At 37.1% G+C, this 26,643-nt stretch overlaps 1 protein-coding gene across 1 annotated transcript in view; it reads left to right on the top strand.

Moving 5' to 3' along the window:
- The window catches only part of KHDRBS2 (KH RNA binding domain containing, signal transduction associated 2), a gene marked incomplete at both ends in the record, with an annotated part of 583,702 nt that overhangs the window by 290,251 nt on the left and 266,808 nt on the right, over nt 1–26,643 (top strand). Inside the window, one exon of the mRNA XM_080700366.1 lies at nt 23,013–23,159. Within this exon, the coding sequence (XP_080556492.1) occupies nt 23,013–23,159 (147 nt within the window). The remainder of the gene's footprint in view (nt 1–23,012; nt 23,160–26,643) is intronic.

The raw sequence follows: 26,643 nt of genomic DNA, 5'->3' as shown, positions 1-26,643 counted from the left end.
CTTATTGCTTCAAAGTTGACATACACTCAAAGCCTTTTAAATACTGATTAATTTTAAGCCACGGGGAACTTCTTGGGAAGTAGGCTTCATCTATTTGCATTAGTGAAAATATTTTAATGAATTTAGTTTCAGGTAGCCTGAAAAATGTATTTCTTGGAAGAGTATCATAGAGTATTATAAATGTCATAATTTATAGGGAATAGTTAAAACAATAAAGTATTACCTTACTAATGGTGCTACACCAAAACTATAACGACGCCCTGTTGGGTGCCAAAACTGTAATGGTGTGAGATGGAGCCATGGGTTCTTGTTCTTAGCTATTTTTAGAAAAAAATAGCCCAAACTCTGCTGCTGTAAGCTTAAGCAATTTTTATTATTACTAAGACAGAAAGAAGGGACAGAACAAAGCACTGCATTAGAGAGATGCAGTGGAATGCCTAGAAGGTAAGACACTGAAGTTTTTGGATATAGAACAGTTTCTATAAGATTTTTATCTCCCATCTTTGCTTAACCAATAGTCTTCCAAACTGACTAGATGTAGATGCGCCTATGAACTTCGGGGCAAGCCTTTTGATGTGATTATAAGATTTACTATAATATCTTACATACTGCTTAACCAAAAAGCTTACTTCCTGCAAATGTGGGCCCACCCTCCAGTGCAAGACCAAAATGTGTTGCTTGGTTATCAAAGTCAGGGATCTCGTGGTATCTGCTCTCTTTGAAGGCCTGTACCATCCTCCAGGTTCTTGGGGAGTTTTAGCCTATCTGCTAGAAGTTATTTATTATGTAAACTTGTCTTTAAAATAAGAAGGCCCTGGGCTATAACTCTTTTGTTCTTGCTAATCACTTTTGGTGCTGGAAACTCTGCAGGTTCCTTCCCTGCCTGAGTGCCTAATCCACACCCAAGCTCTAACTTTCTATATTTTTAAAATCAATACCAAAACTATTTCAAATACATTTTGAAGCTACTTCCTAATATCGGAACAATTAGTACACATGGCTGTGGGAATTCAAGAGTCCAATAGGCCTTAGTGCTTAAGAAGGAGTATCATATGCCAGGTGCCATTTTATTGTTGGAGTAGTAAATAAAATTGCCTGTGCAAAGCATTCATTGTAGGGCCTACTAAGTGTTTATTCACTACATGCTACTTATCATTCCTATTTTGAAATTAAATTGTTTAGATGAGAAGTCCAGTGCCAATTAGATTTTATTTCCCTTTTTAGGTCTAGTTTTAGAAGCATGCATGCAGTTTTTATTTTGTCTTCATTTACTTGAAGTTCAGATAATTTACTAAGAGATATTCAAGTGTGGATTTCTTTCCTCTTCCATCAATTATGCAGTAAAATCATCCTTTCCAAACTACAGGGTCTACATTTTTCTTTTCCTCTATGTTCTACTTTCTCATTGAGCTATTCTTGTTATTTGTATATTAGATTTCCTGAGTCTGGCCCCCACATACTTAGATCCTCCTTCATAATTTTTATAACTCATGGAATTGCCTTTACATTTAATTTTTCTGAGGGAAAAATCCTGATTTTAATCATTCTCCTCTTAATTTAATATACCTGGTTTGCCTTGATTTGACATTCCCTCCCAGAAAAGCACTAAGGCCAGATTTTCTCAGGTGAAGTTTATTTGGAAGGAGTTACTAGCTGTGAAACCTAGACAAAGTGTATCCTCAAACAAGTTAATGCTGTCTGCAACTGGAATTTATTCCATGAAGGAACTCTGGAAAAGAAGGAGTTGAAAGTCAGCCCCGGCAAGGGTTGACCCAGCTGGTAACTACACACCAATCCCTTCCCACCTCCAGTCTAGTCTCAGCTGAGACTTGGGAAAGGGGTTAATTTCCTGGTATTTCTTCTCTGCTAATCACTTGGGAAGAGTTATCCCCCAGGCCAGAGCAAGCCCTCAGGCAAAAAGACAAATACATTCTGGTTTCATGGAGATAGTAAGACAAGAGGATATGGGCAGAATATTAATGGCATCAGCATTTGTTTCAATGGCTGTTTAGGAAATATAATTAAAAATAAATCTCCCAACCCAGAATCAAATGACAGCATGGAAAGTAAACACTTTCTTATTGAATGAGCAGTAAATCAGAATGTGATCCACATGACAGACAATTCACCTAGAGGTTGCAAAGACAAAAAAAAAAAATCTCACTCTTTATATAACCAACAGATACAACCAATTACATTCATATTCTCAAGATAAACAATAACCATAAGCCTCCAGTAAGAGGATTTAACAACACTATTCATACATAATCATGCCACACATAATCCACCCTAACTTTACATGCTAATTGGGTGGCTATCAGGATTAGCTAATTACTTTTATTCAGAGGAAAAGCAAACTTCTCTTATCTGTACAACTAGAGGTCCTAGTGCAGACTTCCAACTTTACAAACCTCACAGAATCTGGGATATAAGGCTGAAGTCCCTGTGACTATTTACATTTCAAATAAATGGTTCCAGAACCCTGGGGAAAGATATTCCTAAATTTTAAAGCTGAGAAAAAAAATCCAACTAGTTTCAAAATATTTTATATACATTTTAAAAGGAAGAGAAACACTTATATGAAGAAGTTTTCTAATGTAGATGTTCTAAGAAAAGGACAGTGAAATAACTTTTGTTTTAAACAAGGAAAATTTAGCCTGCTATTTTAATTTGTGTTTGTCCTCAGCACAGGAAGTGTAGTTTTCACACCATTTTGTACCTGCATTTTATCTCCTCAACTGCTTCTCAAAACAAAAAGTTTTCTTATTCAAATATTCATCTTTCTCTCCTTGCAGTTTAGTTGGCATGTATTCAAATGGAATGCATTCAGATGTTCTGCTTGTTTTTCCTCTTGATGGTTGCTAGTTCAGGTTGTTATTTTTATTTGACTGCTTGGATATAGCTGTTGAAGTATATGTGAAACGGGGGTTTCTTGAGAGGAAACCCGGTGAGTTCTTGTCTACGGTGAGCGAAGAATGACACCTGCAAACCTCAGGAAGGGGAGTAAAGGGTTTATTGGAAGCAGCAGGGAATGGGGGGAGAGTGGCTGAACACCCCCAAAGGGGCTGGAACTCTGGGCCCAGCAGCTGCCTTCAGGACAATACTTGAGAATAGCCCAAGCCGAATTGCCTTCAGGTGCAGGCTGCTTTTTTCCAGAGTCCACGCGATCTGCCAGAAGGGAATAGAGAAAAGTGGCCGAACACCCCAAAGGGGCGGTCCGAACTCCAGGGTCCAGTAGCTGCTTTCAGGGTCACTACCCGAGTGTCGCCCAAGCCAAGTGTCCATCAGTTGCAAACTACTGTCTCCCAGAGTCCACGTGATCTGCCAGAAAAGAGGTACAGGTCACCCCTAGAGGCCTGGTCAGCCATGATGCCCAGCAGAGGCCTTCAGGTCACTACTCGAGAGTCACCCGAGCCACGTGCCCTCAGATGCACTCTGCTTTCTCTCAGGGCCAACACGACCTGCGAGAGAGAGAACAGCGCTCCCTCTCCTCTCCTCTCCTCTCCTCTCCTCTCCTCTCCTCTCCTCTCCTCTCCTCTCCTCTCCTCTCCTCTCTCTCTCTCTCTCTCCTCTCTCTCTCTGGGTCCCGAGCAGGAAAGTCCCCAATTTGTACTCCGGTCAGGCAAGGCTTGACCCCTTGCAAGTCCGCTTTTGGTTAGGATGACTTTTGGGATTCCAAGGAGAATTTGCATAGGGTATTTGCAAGTCCTTTGAAGGGTCTCATCTCCTTCCATTCAGTAGGAGTGTCCACTTTCTCTGTGCTGGCTCCTGGGTTTGTTGATTAGTAAACAGATGGCTTTGTGAAGCTCTGGCCTTCTTATTGCTGAGCCTTTGGAGTTTCAGGCATTTGTCACCCCTCAGGAAACTCAGGACATTCAGGAAATTAACTTTTTTCTACCGAGGCCTTTTCCCTATCTGCCTATTTCCTTTTTATCTCCTCATATGGATACAATCATTTAAATAGTAGAAGGCAGAGCAGCTCTCCCCTTGTGGAACTGGGTTGGGTCTTCTCGATTTCTCCCAGCCTTAAGGCAAGTGTGCTCAGCCTGTCTGCATTTAGGATTCTCCTCAGAAGAATTGGCACGGCCATATATCCTTTCCCACGAAGTCTGCAGATCTCTGAGTGTGAGGATCTTCCCACTCCCCTGATTGGGCCTCAGTATTGGATTCAAATGCTGGCTTTCTATCATGCTTCAGCAGCCCCTAGCAGTTCCCCCTTCTTTTTTATTTTTGCAGCACTGAGGATGGAACCCAGGGGCATTCTACCTCCAAGCTATACCCCCAGCCCTATTTTTTAGTATTTATTTTTAAACAAGGTCTCACTAAGTTGCAGAGGGCTTCACTAAGTAGCTGAGGCTGGCCACAAACCTGTGATCCTCCTGTCTCAGACTCCCAAATACTAGGATTACCATCCTGCTCCACCATACCCGGCCAGTTCCCCCTTCTTGAACACCAACAGCTACCTTGTGATGGAGAATGTGCCAGTATTAGAAAATTGTTTTGTATAAGATTCAAAATGTAAAATGTAGTCAGGGTCTGGGTGCTGCACAGAAACTCAGGCAGGGAGGGGGAGGCAGAGTTCCTAGCACCCAAAGTGATTAGCAAGTACACAAAAGAGTTGTAGACCAGGGCCTTCATATTTTAAAGACAAGTTTACATAATAAATAACTTCTAGCAGATAGGCTACAACTCCCCAAGGATGCCGAAGGATGGTACAGGCCTTCCATAAAGGGGGCAGATACCATGTGACCTCTTGGTCTTAACAAAGACTTGCACCGGAGACAGGGTCAGGCCCACACCTGCATCAGGATAGGAAGAAGGCTTTTGGTCAAGCAGGATGAGAGATAGTAAAGCTTCATAATCATATCAAAAGGCTTTTACTGGAGAAAATGGGCAGGCTCACACTAGTCAGGTCAGGAAGACTATTGGGTAAGGAAGATGGAAGATAATGAATCTTTATAAAATTCTTCTATATCCAAAAACTTCAGTTTCTTACTTTCAAGGCACTTCACTACATCCCTCTCTCTCTCTCTGATGTAGTGCTTTAATTTTTTTTTCCTTTCTTTCTGCCTTGGTAATAATAAAATTTGCTTAAGCTTGCAGCAGTATAGTTCTGGCTATTTTTTCTAAATTAGCTAAGAACAAGAACCCATGGCCTCACCACCTCACAGCATTACAGTTTTGGCTCCACTACAGTTTTGGCACGGCTCCATTTCACCTTGTGCTTCCTGTTGGAACTGAGAAAGAATACGCTAGAGAAGCCTATTTAAATAATTGTGTTTTTGTATTGTTATGTTCCAACAGAACAAATAGGTGTGAGTATCCTTATAATTAAGCTATTTATTTTTAAGTACAATGTATGAACACAAATCTCTTACATGTTAATTCAGAGGGAAGGATCTCTAATCCTTCCTATAGATTTCATTAGGTCAAGATTAATTGCCTTTTTTGAAGAATGAAAGGACCTTTTTCTTGTATCTAAACACTATTTTAGACAATACCATTTTTCTCTGTGTGTGGATTAAACCCAGAGATATTTTACCTTGGAGATACACCCCTAAACCTTTTATTTTTAGTTTGAAACAAGGTCTTGCTAGGTTGATGAGAGTCTCACTACTTGCTTAGGCTGTCCTTGTACCTGGGATCCTCCAGGCTCAGCCTCCCAAGTACTGAGATCACAGGTGTGTGCCACCATGCCTAGCTAAGACACTACCATTTTATAGTTTGATGAGTTAGAATGTCATGGGCAACAAAATGGCTTCTGGGGGTTCTTGGCTTCTCTGGTGAAAAGAATTTGAACATGCACTAGTCAGATATAAAGGCAGAGGTTTTAATTTAAGTAAAGATACATGTTCAGGGAAAACATGACCATCTCCAGAGCATTAGAGCTACTGCAGGGAGAGAGACCAAAAGCTGCAAAAGCTGCCTCAGAGCTGCCACAAAATGGCCCCACAATTGCCCCCCAAAATAGCTCCCCCAAAATGGCAAAGAGCTCTTCAGAGCTATACTTCTTATAGTTTAAGATATTTATTATTTTTTGAAACAGGTTCTAGCTAAGTTATTGAAGGTCTTCTTAAGTTACTAAGGCTGGTCTAGAAAACTCAGATCTTTCTCTGAGCCTCCAGGTAATTACAGGCATGAAGACATCACACCCAGCTCTGGTCTGAGTGACCTTCTGATCCTGTTTTCTTTATGTATCCAGTGAATGTTAAAGTGGCCATGTGAAGGTAAAAAGAGACCTTGCCCATAGTTGACCACTTGGATTATGATGGTCTTAACCTAAAACCCTTGCCTAATTCAATTCAAAGACAGCAGGAATTTGAAAATAGACAGGAGCTTGATATGCCTTTTAGCATCTGGCCATTGCTTCTGTATCATGCATATATGTACGATCCATTTGTGTGGATACATTTTAGGCAACTCATTTGTACTGGATTAAAATAATTTTCATATATGCCTATTTAAAATGCTTTAAAATTGAGAATTCAGGCAAATCCCCTCAGCTCACAGTATAAATAATAAATGTGTATTTATTTGAATTTCTGGATGGTGAAAGCTGTGCAGACAATAGACTTATTTATTTCTGAAGAGGATTTATGTTAAAAGAAAGTTCCCTGGGGCATTAAGAAGAAAAAGCCTGCAAAAAGCACTTTAGTAAATTATAACTCTGTGGATAAAATATGACAATAATAATTGCTAAAGTAAAAACCAAAGTATAAAACTTGCATATGCTGTATATCATGCATTTTCATCTTTTTTTATTATTTAGTTTAGTCCTGTCACTGGAATAGCTACTCATGGGAGATTAATTGGGCTCTTAACAATATATTAATTATTTTGGTTTATTCATAATTTAGTAAATTTACATTGCTTTTTCATATATTTTTTTGAATTTGTGACATTTACCATAATATCAAGCCATTACAATATGATTAATACTTAACTATATTATTACTATGATCACTATCATTAATTTTTAGATAAGGAATTAGAAGCCCAAAATAGTGAAGTCACTTGTGAAAGTTGATATACCCTAAAGTGAATGAGCTAGTTATCATGAAACCAAAACTGAACAGTTATCTAACATAATATATAGTCTTTCAATGTTCGGTGGTTCATATAAAGCACTAAGTAAGCTGGGCATGTTGGCACATGCTTGTAATCCAAGCATTAGGTGTTACGGTTTAAGATGTTACAGTATGGACTGTTGTGGTTTGGGAAACTGTCCCCGTGGACCTTTTTTAGGCTCCTGGAAACTATTCCCCTCAACTGTGGGTTCTTGTCCTGATCTAAGGGTAAATATGCAATAGCCCAGACTCTTGCTGAAAATATAAAGGAGTTTATTATTATAAAAATATTATTACAAAGAAAAATACAGGTTGTAACTGTTATGGCTCCATTAGAAAGAGGGAAAGACAGAGCTTAGAGTAAAGCACTATGCTACAAAGTGATATAGTGGGATGACCTGGGATGGAGTTATCGAAGATTCCTGGGCACAGCATATTCTTATAGCCAGCCCAACCAGATCTGCTGCAGGTCTTTTGATATGGAGATATCCTGCCCTATCTCTAACCCAACCAGATCTGACCCCTCTGGGGAAGAGAGGGCAGCTCTGTCTCCAGCACAGACCCCACACCTTTTGTTACACTCCATGTACCAGTATTGGGAGCAGCCTAGGAAGATTTGAGAAAGCTCTGATTATTAATAATTATATTTCAAAAATAATTGTGTAAAAATGGCAGACCTGGGGAAAGACTTAGTTTCGGTTTTAGTCAGGAAGCAAACAACTATTGAAACTTAGATTGACTTAGCTAAAATTAATTAAGAAGTCAATAGGAGAGGGGAGTTAGGACTTCCCCTTTCTTAAGACAGATTTACATAATAATTGAATGATCTAGTTTGAGTGGGAGGAGGGGGGTCGACCTTGGAGAAAGGAGAAAAAAATGGGCGTAAAACTCAGTTCAGTGGGAGAAGTACAGGGGCTTTTTACTAAGTCAGAATTATGTGAAACAACATGGAGGACGTCAAGTATAAAGTCTGTTCCATGCTTTGTATTTCTGTGATTTTGTTCGAAGCATCCCCTCATGTTACCCCTGGGTAACTTGAAGCTGTAACTGTCTTTTGTATTTCTATCTTTTTAATAAACTTCTTTAAATCTTCAGCAAGAGTCCAGGCTATTGCCTATCTATCCTTAGCTCAGGACAAGAACCCATGCTTTTTTTTTTTTTTTTTTTTTTTGTGTGTGTGTGTGTGTGTGTGTTTTGTGTTTTTTGCGGGGGAGAATTATTCTCAGGGGTCTAATAAAGGTCCCTGGGGACAGTTTCCCCAAACGATAACACTCCAAAATGTGTTATGTTGCTTATCTGGAATCTGGGATTTCCTCACATTTTTGAGGAAGTTTGCCTCTCTTTAGAAATGTAAAAAAAAGGCCCTCAGCTCCTATTTTCTAGCTTATCAAACTTGGTGCCTGGAAATCTGCAGCCCTCTCCCTGGCTTTCTTCACTACCAAAGATATATTTTTAAAATTGAAAATCTTTCCCAATACTGGTGCATTAATACATTTTGAAGCCTCTTCCCAATACTGGTACATTAGGGAGGCTGAGACAGGAGGATTGCAGTTTTCTGACAGCTTCAGCTACTTAGTGAGGCCCTTTGCAACTCAATGAGACCCTGTTTCAAGATAAAGAATAAAAAATAGGGCTAGGGGTATAGCTCAGAGGTATAATGCCCTGGGTTCCATCCCCAGTACCAAAAACAAGAACAAAACAAAAACACAAACACTTGGGAATAACATTATGCCCTATTTGAATGCTACAAATTTAAGAAAATGCACCTCCTGCTTGGGCTGAATATTTGTAAACCCCCTCCCAACATTCATATGTTCAAACATTGATTCCTAATGTGATAGTATTTGATGGTAAAGACTCTGGCTAGGCTCATAAAGGCAGAGTCCCCATGTTAGAATTCTTGCTCTTATGGGAAAAGAAAGAAACCAGAGAATTCTTTCTCTTTAATTTTCAGGGATGGAACAAGGTAGGCATCTGCAAGTCAGGCAGAGAGCCCTCCCCAGGAATAGAACCAGCTGGCACCTTGACCCTAGACTCTCCAAAATATAAGAAGTGAGCCTGTTGTTTAAGCACAGTTTATAAAAATTCTGTTATATCATCTTAAGCAGCCCTAAGATAAACTTGAGCTTCTGAGTTTAGGATAATTTTCAAAATTATTTTTTCTTTCAGCTAGGTATAATGTAACAATCCTGTGGGCCCAGTACTTGAAAGATTAAAATGGGAGGATTACAGGTTTGAGGCCAGCCTCAGCAACTTAGCAAAGCCCTAAGCAATTTAGTGAAGGCCTAAGCAACTTAGTGAGATGCTGTTTAAAAATTTTTTAAATAATAGCAAAATAGGACTGGGGATATAGCTTGCAGATGGAATGTTCCTGTGTTCAATACCTGGTATCACACACATGCTCACTAATACACACACACACACACACACACACACACACACACACACATACACACACATATTTTCTTAAGATTATGCATTTAAATTAACTTAATTTGAAGCCAGGAGCTTCAGAAAAAGAAGCTGCAGGATTCCAGGCACCAAGGGAGATTAGCAAGACAACAGAGATAGTTTCAGGGCCTTTTCCATTTTAAAGATAAGATTTCCCAAGGAAGTGGAAGGATATCATAAACCTTCAGGAGATCCCAGACTTCAATAATCATGAGAGGATGCCATAAGTGATGGTCAATTAGCACATTTTGGGGCTTAGGGAAACAGGACAGACCTGCAGGAAGGAATCCTCCACATCAAAAGACTGGCCCTAGAGAGGGGCGGATCTTTGTGGGTTAGGAGACTGGCTATAAGAATACTCTGTGTCCAGAAATCTTTGGTGAATTCGTTCAGCCCCCCCACACACATGCCACTCCTGAATGGCATGGGGCTGTAACTGTCTTCTATACTTCTATTGTTTTAATAAAATATTCAGCAAGAGAACAGGCTATTGCATATCTATCCTTAGTTCAGGACAAGAACCCATGGTTTTATGGGAATAGTCTTGGGGAGCCTAACAAAGGTCCCCAGGGACAGTTCTCCCATACCATAACAGTCCAAAACTATAACAATAAGAGCATGACTGTAATCCAGCAGGCTGATTTCAAACCCCTGAGCAATGGATAACTACCACATCACTTTGCCCCTCTGAGAGAAAACCTTTAACTTTTGCTATGTATTAAAGTATGCCAAATCATTATGCTTACAACATAATAAAATGTTGTTTTACTTCATTTTTACATGATAAATTTTAGATTTCTCTTATTTTATAAATGAAAAACTCTGTTGCTTCCAAAGCTTACCACCTAAATCTACCTTTAAAGATTAAATGACATAATGTATGTAAAATATGCAACCATTGCTTTAGTTTAGATCTTAAAAATTAACATGAAGAGTGGTCATTTATTTTGAATTTTCCCTGTATTGTACCACAGAAGACAATCCACTTGCAATACTTAAGTTTTAGGTATGAGGATGCCTCTGAATAAGAGTCTCAAGGTGAAACATAAAATTTTAAACCTATGAGATACCTGAGACATCATCTTGTTTAATACTATCTATTATTTTTAGTTTATTGAACTTTCAGAAAAATATCTCTTACCTGATATTTTCTAATATAAAAAAGTCCAAGTTGTACTGATGTGGATGAGTGGGTGGGGAGACTCATTTCGCTATAGGAGTTCCCTGATGCACCTTTCTGGAACAACTATGGCTCCATATAGCAATAGTGTGTGTGTGTGTGTGTGTGTGTGTGTGTGTGTGTGTGTGTGTGTGTGTTATTAAAAATTCAACCCAGGGACATTCTACCTTCAAGGTACCACTCCAAACCCTTTTTTATTTTTTATTTTGAAACACGGTCTTGCTAGGTTGCTGATATTTCTGATGCTGTCCTCAAACCTGAGATCCTTCTGTCTTAGCCTTTCAAAAACTGGAATTATAGGTCTGTATCACATGCTGAGCTCTGCACAGCAACATTTGAAAATTACCTCAAAAGTTGCCTCTTGCTCTTTTGCATGTGAAGGAACTGAAGACCACAGGAACAAAATATCTGCTTCAGTTTGCCCTTTTAAGGTGCCTTCTAAATTCTGGTCCAAGTTTCTTTCCTGAATTGAGGGCCACATAAGATGTTTATAAGAAAGAATAATTGGTTTATACTCAAAGGGTTTTTGAAATGGTTGTTCCTGTACATGAAGAATAAGGTAGTGGTTGTTGTCATTAACATAGTACTCTGAAGTTTCTCATCATTGGGGCCTTTCTTTCTAGATTTTACTTTAAAGTTTCATAAGGGTGACTCCTAGGCACAAGGAATAAGGACTTTACTTATACTCTTTATTGATTCTCTCAAAACTGAAATAGCCTAATAAAAAAAGGACACAGCTGCCAGTCCCATTAGTTAGCATGGGAATTAGCTACGGAGGGATTAGGTAGGAGGGGCTGTTGTCAAAATCATTGCTCATCCTAACTTCTTTATGCACACCACAATACTCTTTTGGGCTACAAGCTTCTATTATTTTATTTATTCGTATAGACAGTGCTTATGCTTATAAACACAGAATAAGTAAGTTGGTAAAAAAACTTAAATTTTTTAACTTTAATTTTATGAGATTACAACATAAGTTATCACTGAATATGGATATATATTGTATGTATTGCTGGGAACAAAACTTTTCATTTTCCAGCTTGGGTCCAGTGGTTGAAGACCAGTAGATTGACTGACAATAGACAGGAGAAGGGCCTAGTTTTGTTTAAACATGCCAGGGAATTTCAGTGTTGAGTAACTCACTGAATAACCAGAAATAAAGGCTTATAACAAACTTAACAAACTATGGGCTTGTTTTGGCCCTCAAAGCATAGAAGATTCTCAATAAATAATTCTTTTTTGAAATCCTGGTATACAAAGTCAGTGTTTCTCTGACTGGAAACCTCCTCGTGTGGTGTAGGAGGAGGTAGGAAGGCTATGACAGATGATTCAGGTACCTATTCCAGTTGTGCTAGGGAAGTTTAAACAAGATTTCTTTCTGCATATTATTAGCTCAAATAGGTTACCTATACAATAATATTTATACCAACTCTGAGGGTTTAAGTGTATCCCTGCAAAATGGATATATACATTGTTCTATATTTAATGGGAGGTGGTACTGAAAATGATAATAATTTTGAGATGTTTTTCCTAAGCTAAAAGAGTCAAATTAGTAAGCATAATTTATTCTACTCCAAAATCTTAGGAAAGAAATGGTTGAGCATTTGAGAACATTAAGAAGTGGCTTACTGACTGGAGAAAAAAACATAGTTTTTACCCTATTTCAGTATGTCTATTCAAGTATCTTCTACAAGTATATGTGTGACAGTTTGGGAGATAAGAAAATGATGAGACTGACATGTAAAAATAAATCACAAGCCATGCACAGTGGTCCAAGCCTACAATCTCAGGACTTGAAACTCTGAGACAGGAGGATCACAGGTTTAAGGACAGACTCAGGAAGAATCTCATCAACCTAGTGAGAACTTGTTATAAAATAAAAAAATAAAATTAAAGTAAAATAAAAAATAGGGCTGAGAGTGTAGCTAGGAGATAGAATACCTCCTGATTTCAATCCTCAGTACTACAAATAAATGAATGAACAAATGAATAAATAAATCATAAAATGGAATGGAAAAGCTATAATTGGTCTAGGAGGAAAATATTATGAATAAATAATTGTTGAAGTTCTCACCATAACTGTGGAATCAATTTATGAATACAGTGAAATATATTTTATAACCTACATGTTTTTGGCCTGGAGGTTTCTGAAAAAAATGTATTATATTATGAGTGCATTGTAATTGTACATCATAATGAGGTTCAAAGTGATATAAACCATGCACAGCACTTTGTGCATTTCTTTCAGCAAGCTAACCACGCTCCTTTCTCCACCTACTTCCCCGTCCATATACCGCACTGAGATTGGTAGTGATACCTTCATATATGAACATAGCATTGTTTGAATTATTTCCTTCTTCCATCTTCCTTTTTACCTCCTCATATTCCTCCCCAAAGTCCGTGATTAATCTGTTCCCTCTCCTCATCTTGGGAAAGCATAAAAATAGAATACAATACAAAGCAAAGCAAAAATAGCAAATACAGCTCATATGTGCATGTTTGAATTCAAATGCCACTTAGAATTACTTTATACAAGTTAAGTGGAGGGAGTGAAAGTAGGTGGGTAGGCCAGAGAGCAATCTCCTAGCTTGAATAGTAAGGCTGCTATGCGTGTTATCTTAAATATTATTTGGGGCAATAAGTATTTGCTTGATTCGTGACGTCAGTTAAATGAGTGGTAGTAAGATTCTGTCATTAGGAATTTTAAAAAGACTACATGTATCATAAATGTATCATACATTACCTAGATTTATGCATAGGTTAAAAAAACACAGTGCCTAGATATCAACTCAAGACTTCTGTATGGTGATGGTAGTAGAAGAATAAAACACCGGCATTAGAAATAGCACCACTGCATCAAGTCAAGGACAATTTATTATGTGTTCAATTATCTACCAGCCATGGTAGCACACACCTGTAATCTCAGTAGTCTGGAAGCTAAGACAAGAGAATCACAGGATAGAGGACACCCTCGGCAACTTAGGGAGACTGTCAGCAACGAAAACTACAGAATAAGAGTGATGATGATGATGATGATGATGATGATAACAATAATAATAATTAGAATGCCTCTGGGTTCAACCCCCAGTACCAAAAAATAAAATAAAATGAAGTAAAATAAAATAAAATAAAAATCAGGGGACTACTACTACTGTTCTTAATTTAACAAAATAGAAACATCTTTCACTAGAATCTCTCTATAAAAGCAGTGTGCAAGAGTGTGTGTGGTGAATATATATGTGTTTGAATTTCAAACTTGTTGGATCCACTGCTTATAGAAGGAGGTGTGATCATGAAGAGTCAGTCCAAGTCTCAAAGGCAGTCACTACTGTATCTTCCAAAGATAGAAAAATCAAGGAACTCATTTTCCCTTTATTTTGTTGCACTCCATAATGAGCTGTTCTTATCGGCCTGGGGATTAGTACTCTGTAACCATATTATTCTGTTTAATAGAGAAAACAAATTGTAATTCCCTAGAAAATACCAACTATAACAAAAGAGTACCACAAAAATGATGGAGAAATGAAAGAAAAGGAAAATGTGGTAAAGAGGCAGGGAAGGCTTTTGAGGAAAGAGAATCCTGTTTTTGAAATTTTTTGTTCATAATGGTGTGCCAATATAACCTTCTTGCTCTGTGCCTTCCTGTGATGGTAAATGAAGTCTATGACCCTTATAAAGAGAGTATTTTAAGTTTTGAGTTTTATTTTTAATTTGGAAGTTGCAAATCCAGAAACCCAATGGATGGACTGAGGAGCCCAAGCCCAAGCCCATGGTGCTTCATGGGACTGGATACCACAGATAATGGGGACACCAGTGGCCAGGGTCTTTCAGAAATCAAAAATATCATTGAGAATTTTGAATATATACTTTTCTTATACTTAATAACCTATACCAGCAGCATACCAGTAACAACTGAGAGTTTGGCCTTTGGTGATATGTGCAGGTATATTTGTATAACTTTGAACTTCACGCTGATGTACAATTTCAATGCACCAATAAAAGTTTTTTAAAAAGTTTATCTTTGAGATGAGATTATATGGACTATAACACAGCTCCGTGATTTGCAGTTTATGTAGTTCTGTGCAACGTTCTCTATGCCAGTTTCTTCTCTTTGCAGGAAATAATTTTATCTTCCATGAGTGTAATTGTGAAAGTAAAACTAGATCATTCGTGTGAAGTACTTTCCATAACTGTCACCTAAAAAGCATCTTACAGTATGAGGCCCTCTGCAACTCAGTGAGACCCTGTTTCAAAATAAAGAATAAAAAATAGGGCAGGGGGTGTAGCTCGGAGGTCACATGCCCCTGGGTTCCATCCTTAGACTAGCAAAAAAGAAAAAATGAGATTCTTATTTAAGAAATCCCTTAAGAGATCATGTTGAATTATTATATGTAGATATTGTTTTTTCTGGTTTTTTGGTTAATATTCTCATTTCTGGGCCCAGAATGCCTGACCACAACAACTTAGAGGAAGGAGGATTTATTTTTTATTTTTTCACAGTTGTGGAGATTTGGGGGTTCAGTCCATGTCAGGCCTGGTCTATAGAGCTCAAGGTATGATGATGGGAAAGGAGAGAGAGAGAGAGAGAGAGAGAGAGAGAGAGAGAGAGAGAGAGAGAGAGAGTAAGAAGAAGAAGGAGGAGGAGGAGGAGGAGGAGGAAGAAGAAGAGGGAGAGAGACAGAGAGAGAGACAGAGACAGAGACAGACACCAAGGCTCTACTCTCACATAACAGTGGCCAGAAGCAGAGAAAAAGCAGGGGTAAGAGAGAAGCATACATCCTCCCCAAAACCACTCCCACTCATACCTCTCCTTAGCAAGAAAGCCTGGCTTCCAACATTGCTATTTGTTTTCATGAAGACTAAGGACACATTCTAAATCCAAACCCAAACTATTATGTCTGGTATCCAGACACTTACACTATTCAGAATGGCTGTGATATCTGGCTTTCTTCAAATGAAACTTGGAGACTTATTTAATAAAGCCAACTTGGGAATATAGTATTAATTTTAAAAATTCAATTGAGGCACTCTACTATGTACCAGTCTAATTAGTGCTGAGGGAAGACAATATAAAAGACAGCTTATTGTCACCAAGAACCCATTCTGCTTTTTCCTGTCATAAAGCCCCTATATTTTAGACAGATTCATGCTTACTTAGTCTGAGACCACATTCATAGGATCCATTGTATCTAGATCCAGCATATAACTGTGCTTTTCCCAAGGAGTTTTGAGCAGATATAATATATGAAGCACCTGGGATATGTCTTTAAAAAGAAGCTTTTGCCTTCCAGTTCTTTCCTCTTTCCATGTAGTAAGTAGTATTCAAACATAAGGAAGAGTATCCTCCTTCAGCAATACAGTTGAGAACAACAATCCAGGGGCCCTTTGAGTTAACAGAGAAGGAAGCTAGAAACATGGGTAAGCTATACAAAAGGGCCACCTGTGGGCTGCTTAGACCTTCACTTGAGATAAAAATAACAGCTTCATGTTTCAGCCACATTTATTTTGACCTCTATTGAAATAGCCAAATAATATCTTGGCTTGAGAATATGGGAAATAATACTATTGATATATTTGTATGGAATTTTTTAATTTATTAAATATTCTTCAATTTTCTCAAAGCCTACAAAATCTTAAAAGTACAATTATTTAATCTCACAGATGATAACATTAAATCCCAGGAAATTTTCATTAATAAAGAGTTATCCACAACATGATAAAGACAATATACAATAGGCCAATAGCCAACATCTATTAAATGGAAAAAAATGATGAGAGTTCCCACTACAAACAAGAACAAGACAGGATGTTCATTCTCACCATTTCTGTGCAGCATAGTACTTGAGATTCTAGTCAGAGCAATAAGGCAAAAGAGGGAAATTAAAGGAGTACAAATAGGAAAAGAAGAAGTAAACTATCCCAATTTCAGATGATATGATGATATATGTAAAAGATCCAATAAAATCAACTAAAAGTCTTATAAAACTGATAAGCAAAGTGTCAGGATAAAAAAATCAATCTTAAAAAATAAGAGGCTTTCCTGTACACCAACCATAAATCTACTGAAAAAGAAATTCAGACAATGCTTCCACTCATGATATACCCCCAAAATAAAATACTTAAGAGTATAGTTAACCAAGGAAATAAAATACATCTATAAGAAAAATTATAAAACACTGAAAAAAGAAATTAAAGAAGACCTTAATGATGAAAAGATCTACCATGCTCTTGGACAGGCAGAAAACATATCATCAAAATGTCCATTCTTCCTAAAGTAATCTACAAATTCAATGCAATATCCATTAAATTACCAAAGTTATTTATAACAGACATAGAAAAATCAGTCCTTAAATTTATTTGGAACAATATAAAACCCAGAATAACCAAAGTGGTTCTCAGCAACAAGAACCATGCAGGAGGCATCACAATACCTGATATCAAACTATACTACAAAGCCATAGTAATAAAATCAGTATGGCTGGGCGTGGTGGCGCACGCTTGTAATCCCAGCACTTGGGAGACTGAGACAGGAGGATCGCGTAGGTTTGAAGCCAGCCTCAGCTACTTAGCGAGGCTCTCAGCAACTTAGTGAGACCCTGTTTCCAAATAAAATATAAAATAGGTCTAGGAATATAGCCCAGAAGTAGAAAGCCCCTGGGTTCCACCCTCAGTACCACCAAAAAAATAAAAAAATATAAAAAAATAAAATCAGTATGGCGTTGGCACAAAAGCAGACACACATACCAATGGAGCAGAGTAGATGACTCAGAAACCAATCAGCACACTTACAACCAATTGATTTTTGACAAAGGGTCTAAAGATATATACTGGAAAGATAGCCTCTTCAACAAATGATGTTGGTAAAACTGGTTAACCTTATACAGAAAAATGGAAATAAATGCCACTTTCTCATCCTGCAGAAAAGTCAATTCAAGATGTATCAAAGACCTGGAAATTAGACTAGACATCTTGCCACTACTTGAAGAGGGCCTAGGCCTAACACTTCAGCACATAGGCCTAGGTAAAAACGAGTCACAAAAAGTGAAATGTTGGATGCTCTCCCTAATATGCAGAAGCCGGAGAGAAAACAGGTCATAGGAAGAAATCTAGATGAAGAAGGAGAAACTTTAAATGAACAAATAAGGTGACTTAACTAAGGGGGATGGGAGAGGGAAAAAGAGAAATTCCGTAATGCACATGATGTACATTCATAAACATATCAAAGTCAATCACTAAACCAAACATTTCAAGGAAGGAGGAAGGAAGGAATCAGGTGGGAATTGGGGAATGGCTAAATGAGTGACATGTGCATGTCTGCCTCTCCCATCTAGTACCGCATTAAGGTGTATAATTTTAATACACCAACAAGAATATATATAAAAATAGCTACCCATTGTGTGAGTTCAAACAGTACATTATCAAATGATATAAAATCCTCTGTTCAAGAACAACCAGTAATACCATGTAGTATGTTCTGTTGGGTCAACTTTTCAGTTGTAAAATTTTTATTAGTGTTGTTATCTCTTCTACTGAATCCCGGCTCTAATCTTGACTATTTCTGTGACCTATAAGAAGTTGATTAGTGTCTAAGGACCTTGCTTTCCTTATTTGCTTATAAATATGATGGATAAGATGCTGGAAACATTTCTAAATAATAATTTTCCTGAATCTCTGTTTAAAGCACTTTATTCCTTGTCTTCCTAACCTACCTTCTCCTCTCTCCCTCTCTCTCTCTCTCCCCCCTCCCTCCCCCCTCTCTCTTCCTGGTACTGGGGTTCCTGGAAGCCCTTCTACCTCCAGGCTACAACTCCCAGACCTATTTTATACTATTTTTTTTTTTCTGGAAATAGGGTCTCTTAAGCCAGTAGGCTTTGAACCTGCATGATCCTCCTGTCTCGACCTCCGAAGTGCAGGGATTACAAGCATGCACCACCACGCCCGGCTCCTAGCCTTTCTCTTGACACAAATAAAATGTCTACTTAATTTTTTTTACCTGATTCATGTATGTTGGCTATCTCACTCAAATTTATTGTAAGCATTTGAAGCCAATAATTTTGTCATATTTCACCTTTTTCCTCTGAAAAATATAGGAATGTGCTATTTATATGTGACTGTTAAGCACTTAAAATGTGGTTAGTTCAAACTGAGAGTTTTTATGAGAAAAAAATACACACTGGACTTAAATATAGCTTGAAAGAAAAAAGAAGTTAAAGTTCATACTGATATTTTTATATTAATTGCATATCCTATATTTTGGATGGGAATTATAACTTCAAAAAAATAAAAAATAAAATAAAAGTCACCCAAGATGTAAAAAAAAAACACCTCTCACTAAATTAACTTACACATTTCTTTGTTGTATTTATTATTATTATTACTGTTGTTATGTTGTTTTTCTTATTGTGCTAGCAGTAGACTCTAGGGCATTCTACCTCTGAGGCACACCCAGAACAATTTTTTATTTTTTGTTTTGCAAAATGGGCCAAATCACTACAGGGACTCACTAATTTGCTGAGATGACTTCAAAGCTGCAGTCCTCCTGTCTTAGGCTCCCCAAAACTGGGGTTACAGTCATGCATCACTATTGCAGGCTCTTTGTGTTTCTAATGTAGCTATGAAATGCTTTCAATTATATGGATGGTTTACATGATATTTTCATTGGACTGTGCCATTCTAGAACATTGCTATGTTACAGAACACGGTGTACATTTGTGAGAAAATTGGCTTGGTATGTACCAACCCATGTCTTATTCCTTCTGACTTCAAAACTGAGACCATATCCAACCTTCTATTGACCAGGGGGAAACAGGTAGTACTGTTATACACTATTTTTAGGCTTGTCTCATAACCTTCTACAGGTTATCCACCATATCCTTTATTCTGTTAATGACCTTGAAAGCAAAACAGTAACGATGGAAGAATCAAAGTAAACCAGAGCTCAGATGCTTATATTTCTGTGTGGAGAGAAGTGTCCAGATATCATGAACACCTGTTTGGGACACTTCACCTTGCAAGATATAAATTTCTAATGTATTGAAGCATTGAGATTAGACTGTAGATCAGCTATAGTAGTTATTTTTATTTATTGAAACTCATTAAATAATCCCAAAGAGCAAATTTATCACTTGGAGATACATTAAAATAATGTATGTTAAGACTATAATCTCAGTATTTGGGAGGCTGAGGTATGAGGATTATAGGTATGAAGCCAGCCTCAGCAACTTAGGGAGGCTCTCAGCAACTTAGTAGGATCCTGTTTCTAAATAAAAAATAAAATAAGTCTGGTGGTGTAATTTATAGATAGAATGTCCTTGGGTTCAATCCCTAAAATCCCAGACAGAAACAAACAAAAACAACAAAGCAATAGGTATAAAAATGTTTAAGGAAGTTAAAATAGAGAAACCCTTTTACATAACAACTCCCATATTTCTAAGCGTTAGGATGAAAGCATTCCATGCTGACCATCCACTTTGCTGTAGTCACCCATCCCCCTCCTTTACAGTCTCCACCACAGTGATATTTCATTTTTTCAAAATTTCTCAGCCTGAAGCATAGTTTTCCAAATAAGATACATTAATATAAAATATTGTGTGCCTTTCCTTTAATAAGATGTGAAATATGATTTTTTTTTTTGGCACTGGGAATTGAACTCCAGGTGTTCTGTCTCTGATCTATACCTCCAGCTCTTTTTGTTTTGAAACAGGGTCTCGCTTTGTTACCATGCACTGGCCTTCAATTTGTGATCCTCCTGTCTCTCATCCTCCCAGTCATAGGGATTACAGGCCTGTGTCATTATGCCTGGCTTGAAACATGATGGTTTTAAGTGAGTTTGTTTTTCTTTGTTTGTTTAAGAAAAGACCTATTAACTGTTAGGTCAGTGACTTTCTTTTAGTTAATGTTCCCCCTATTTGGAAAAAACTATGACGGATGAAGAAAAAGAAAGGCAAATGTATGGCAGAAAGCATAGCACATTTATAAAGCACATCACATTTATTTGTGAACATCAACCTATTGGCTCAACAGCAGAGATATCTTTGAAGACTCCAGTTCTTAACAATTCTTATTTGAATGCCATACTATACAGTACGGAGGTCTTATAAAATTGGTCTAGCAAACAGGCAATAAACATTGGAAACCAGCTTGGGAAGTAATGGGAAAGAAGCAGTATTGAAAAGTCTCTGAACTAATCCAGCCTTTATGCCCAATTCAGGCTGACCTCAGAGTCAACAAGCAGTGTACATCCCAGCAGAACCTAAGAAAAAATAAATACTACATGTCATGGGCGCATTCATTGGTTCCAGCCTGCTTCTCCTCCCCAGACTGAGAATTGGGCACTAAGAAAACCCTTTAAATAAAAATTCTTAGTTTGTTCCAAAAGTCAAGGGTCACATGTTTTCTGTCATGTGTAAAAGCTAGAGATAAAATAGGAAAGAAAAAGAACCAGTAGAATAGAGAAAAGGGTTTGGAGGAAGAAGGGAAGGCAGAAAAAGAGGCTGGAGGAAGGAAACAGACCAAATAACGTGATGTCCATACGTGAAGGGATCACTAACGCCTTATTTATGAGAGTGTACAGGGAGAGTGGAGTTGGGAGCTGGGTAGTGCGATGGGGTTAGGAGGGAATGGCACTGAGAGAGATGTTGTGTGAGCTTATGAATTTATCATTTTAAATCTCACTACAATGTATAATTATATTGTATCAATAAAATAAAAAAATAAAAATAAAGTGAATCAGTGATAGAAAACTCCTAGTTTGAGATAGAATTCTTAGGGAAGGGGAGAGTAGATACTCCTGCTGTTAGATCTGGGGAGTTGAAGGACACACACTACTACTACTACTACTACTACTACTACTACTACTACTACTATAGAAAGCCGCTGTCTCTTTTAGCCTCTTCGTTGTATTTTAAAACACTATACATTTCTTTCTTTTTTCTTTTTTTTTTTTTTTTTTTTTTGGTGGTACTGGGGTTGCTGGAAGCCTTTCTACCTCAGGGTTACACTCCCAGACCTATTTTTACATTTTTTTACATTTTTTAAAATTTGAAAACAGCGTCTCCTAAGCCAGCGCGCGTGGCTGGCTTTGAACCTGCACGATCCTCCTGTCTCTGCCTCCCAAGCGCAGGGATTACAAGCGTGCGCCACCACGCCCGGCCAAAACATTATACATTTCTGACCAGATAAACAGTTTAGCCACGGTTGTACAGCTGACACATGAATCCAATAGCAAACTTGCTTTCACTTATCCAGTTTAGATCTATTCCTGTCCATTTTCCATTAACTCTCCATATAAAACTAAGAATTACTTTTTTGTTTTATCCTTGTTTATTTTTAACTTTTGAAATTTAGTAAAAGAATCAGTGGTCACTTCACTAACTACTGGGAATAAAAAAGATAAAATATACTCTATATTGACATTTAAACCAAATTTTGCTTCATTGAAATTTTAAAAAATGAAAATTGGCTTCAGTAGGAACTGTGTTTTTTGAATCCCATATTTGCTGAAGTCTTCTAATCTCATCTTCCTAATCTATACTATGTGAAGAAGTACAAAAGTATTGTGATTAGAAATGATATATGTAAAATACTTAGCACAAAAATATATGTATCAGCATGCTAATTTGCTCTGTACTTGTATTGAATTTATCAGGTTTCAATAATGGCCTGGGCACAGAACTATGAAAAATTCCCATCCAATAGAATTGCATTGTTAGTTAATTAGAAGCTACATAGCTCTTCCAGACTCTATGCCAACAGAATATTTAACTGCTATTCATTAGCATACCCCTATTGACCAAATAAGGTAGCAAAGGATAGAAAATATGTGAGTGTGAAGGTCGGTGATCAACTAACATGGGGACATAAGCCTCAGCTTTGCTTACCTGCCTTACCTTTTGCCCTCTTGTAAAAGTAACCTAGGAATTGTCAAAAAAGAAGCAAGGGACTTCTGGTTATTATCAGCAAAATAATACACATTAGACAAAAAAGGATAACAATCTTTTCTTTCCAAACTATAGCAGTTTACATGAAAGAGTTAATGGCATTTCTTTGACTTATTTTCAGAAATTTAGCATTTTAATTTAGCTGATTAAAATCTGTTGTAGACGATAATTATGCCAGGGCTTTAAAAATCATTCAAACACTCAGAAATGATTTTAAATCCTTAAATGACTTGTAGCAGATTTTTATTGCTCAAAGGGTTTCTTTCTACTTATAGGAAATTTGCTTAGATTATGCACTTTTGTCCTGTTCTCAGTAAGTGTTAAATCAATGCCAAATGAGTAGATCTGTATTTCTAAATATAACTTCTTTCACAGGAGGAAGAGCTGAGGAAGAGTGGGGAGGCTAAGTATGCACACTTGAGTGATGAGCTTCACGTATTAATTGAAGTGTTCGCTCCACCTGGGGAAGCTTATTCACGTATGAGTCACGCCTTGGAAGAGATTAAAAAATTCCTGGTTCCTGTAAGTGTTTTTCATGTATTTTTTTTTTTAAAGAAAGATACATTTGTTGACTTCAAGCAAAAATTAGAAAACTACACTCACTGCAGTACATGAGAACAACAGAGAATGTTCATTGAGTAAGGCAGCAAACTTATAGTTGCAAATTGACTAGAATTCTCCACTGATTGTCTAAGAAACAGAGGAAGTGTAAGTAAATGAAGTTTCCTACAAGCTGACAATTTAGCATTCTGGGAGGAGATGCTTCTAACAGAAATCTTGGCATCAGGCTCAGAGCTGGGAATAAGATTACAAGAAGAGAATGCTGAGTAAAGTTTTATGGGCAGAAGTCTTCAGCAGAGAGAGTGAATGAGTGACTGGGATTCATCTATGAAATAAATAAATGGTAGATTTTTAAACTAAGCAATAAACTCAGAGGAAAGGGTGGGTAAGATTCATTGATTGGTAGTAATTTTGAGGATAGGAACAGAAGAAAATCCTAAAATTTCCATAATGTAAAAAAAACAAGATTTAGCTACTTATATGACCAGTTCAAAAAGTAATTTTGGCCAAGATAAAATGTTAAAGAATAGTCCCATATCAACCTGAGAATTCCTTCACCTCATGCACACAGAATTTCAGAACAAGTTATCATCTAGAGCTCATCTGCAAACTTCCCTAAATGGAGCTTATATTTCTTAAGAATGAGAATGTTCTTTCTTTTGCCTTCAAATAAGTACCTAGTGCTATATATTGAAAAAGGAATTTCACAATACTTACTTCAGACCAGACCTTTGGTTATGAGCATTGTGCAGAATAAGGCTAAGACTACTTGTATTACTAACTCATTTCATGACTTTAGACAAGTCATTTAAATTCTCAGAGCTTCAGCTTATTCATCTTTAAAATGGAGATAATTATAATTGGCTGACCTAAATCCTAGTTATTGTGAATATTAAATAGGATATTGCATGTGAAAAGACTTAGAACCATACAAAGCACTATATAAATGGATTTTTAAATCTATTTTATTGTTACAGAAGACAGAAAGATCTAGGAATGACTTTTTGAGGTGCAATATGTTAGATAAAATAGCATCTCATTGTTCCAGGTATGTTGGGCCTTGGCTGTAGGCTAGGTTAGCCCTCCTTTATTATACATGTCAGTCATAAATCTCACTTCCTCACCTCTTAGGCATCCTGAGTCTTGTAATCATTCCATCTGTATCTTCTCCACTGAGTATACGTGCATGGGACAGAGCTGGTGGTGTCTCTCCTGGTCAGCGCTGCATCCCCATCCTTGAACATCACTCTTGGGTATTCCACAGTCTGCTCCACAGGATGGCCAACCCAAAGGTAGCAGGAGATGCTGCAATGAAGTAAAATGAACATCTGTGTCAGAGCAGGGGGGTGCTGTCCTCAAATCAAGATGTGCCATAAGTACAGACCCCAGTGAAGAATGAAAATCCTAACTTTGGCCAATGTGGTCCATCCCTGCTTTTCTCTGTGATATCATCCATGTACCTCCAATTGAGCCTTCATTGAGCCCCAGAAATGCTGGGTTTTTTGTTTTGTTTTGTTTAGTTTTGTTTTGTTTATCCAACTTGCCAGGCTTGTGCTTACTAAAGGCCTTTGACAATTTTCCCTACCCTATTAAAACAGCTATCTCTTTGTCATTCTAATGTCAGCTCAGATGTTCATTTTGTAGAAAATTCTTCCTCATCCACACAATCCAAAGCAGCTGACTCCATTGCTTTCCATCATATGATCCTGTTATATTGTGTTCATAACATCACTGACCACCCTATTTAACCTTACAATTTATTATCCCATCTTGCCTGAACCCTCTTCACTTATTTTCTTTATAGGACTTATGATCTTTAGATAATACTGGGTATACTTTATTTATTTCCTTATTGGTGGTTTCTCTGGTAGAATATACATGACCTGAGGGCTATTAATATCTTTCTCAGGGTTGTGTTTATAAAAACTTTACCATCAGTGAAAGTCCTTTCACCTGATTGTTGTTTTCCCCAAAATTTTTCTCTTTGCTTTATCACAAATTAAAGGACAATATTTATCTAGTTTATTTTACTTTTTTATGTTTTATTGGTGCATTATAGTTTCACATCATAATGCAAATCATGTTGAGAGTGACATGCATGCACACAGCACTTGGTGCCTCCCCATCTGCCCCTTCTCCATAAAGAGGACTGAGATTGACATGGGTATTTCTACATATGAACATGTAGTTGATGGTAGTAATTCCTTCAATGAACCTTACATCACTAGAATCATGAAGAGCAAGCATGAATTTCTCTTTTTTTCCATTATTTGAAATCACTTGGTTACTACCCAGGTTTCTTCTGACTTTTGATATAAAAATTCACACAAATTCTAACATAGCTGGACATGAACATTTACAAACATTGAAAGTGAAGATTTATAACCAGTAAAAGGTATTCTAGAATGAAACACAAAGAAAATGTGGCAGGATTCTGAAATTCTAGTGACATTTTGTTCCTCTATGCAATAGATTGTGTTTTCATAGTGCTTTGTACCTCTACTGTAATATAGCATTTATACAACTTGCCCTATATCTAGCAATTGTTATCACCCAAAACTACCAATTTTAGAACCTATATCTCCTTATGAAATATCTGAATGATTTAGGATATTTGAAACTAACTCAGTTTCAGCACTTAAATGAATTGGTGAAAACAAAGGAATCATTATTGCCCTATGGAAAACTCCAGCCTCCTGGTCTCCCTTCAGACACTATAGTCTCATCAAAAAAAGTAGGATCAACATTAAAGTGAACATTGCTAATTTTAAATCTCTAATATGTTAGAAACATTCTATATTAAAATTTTCCTTACATTTATTAATTTGTCTTAAAATATAGATTAGAAATCATGAATCACTTGGTAAATAATGACAAAATGGTTATAAAATTCTAAGTTAATATGTGCTTCAATAATGTTAGTACCCTTTCCTTCCCTTTATATACTATGAAGAGGCAATGGAATACTGCCATTATTAGAGTTGATGCCATTCTTTTCTTCTCTTGCTCAGGTACTTTGACTGCCAGGTATGACAGTGTAGTTCAGGTCTTGTACAATTCTAGGGGATGACATTTATATCAGAGGCTACTCTTAATACACTGAATACAAATTCCCTTTTACTAACCCTCATCAACAGGTTACTTCTAATTTTTATTCTATTTTCCTAAATTGGTTGACTCTCATCTTCAATTTACATTAGTAAGTTTGACTAAAGTTTATTATTAACTCATGATTGAAACATAATATATTGTTTCATGAGTATAAATTATGAAGTATTCAGCATAATTTTGCTCATTGAATGAAAGCTTATCTACCTTTTCATAGAAAAGTTGGAGTACTTTCCATACAAACAGGAAATTATAATTAGGTCTCAGATAACAAATTATTTTGTTATATTCACCAATAACTATGTTGCTGATATAATTAACAGATTATAATCCTTCT

This window comes from Muscardinus avellanarius (genome assembly GCF_963383645.1).
Source record: "Muscardinus avellanarius genome assembly, chromosome: 8".
NCBI classification, from domain to species: Eukaryota; Metazoa; Chordata; class Mammalia; order Rodentia; family Gliridae; genus Muscardinus; species Muscardinus avellanarius.
This window is presented reverse-complemented; position numbering and strand designations above follow the sequence as displayed.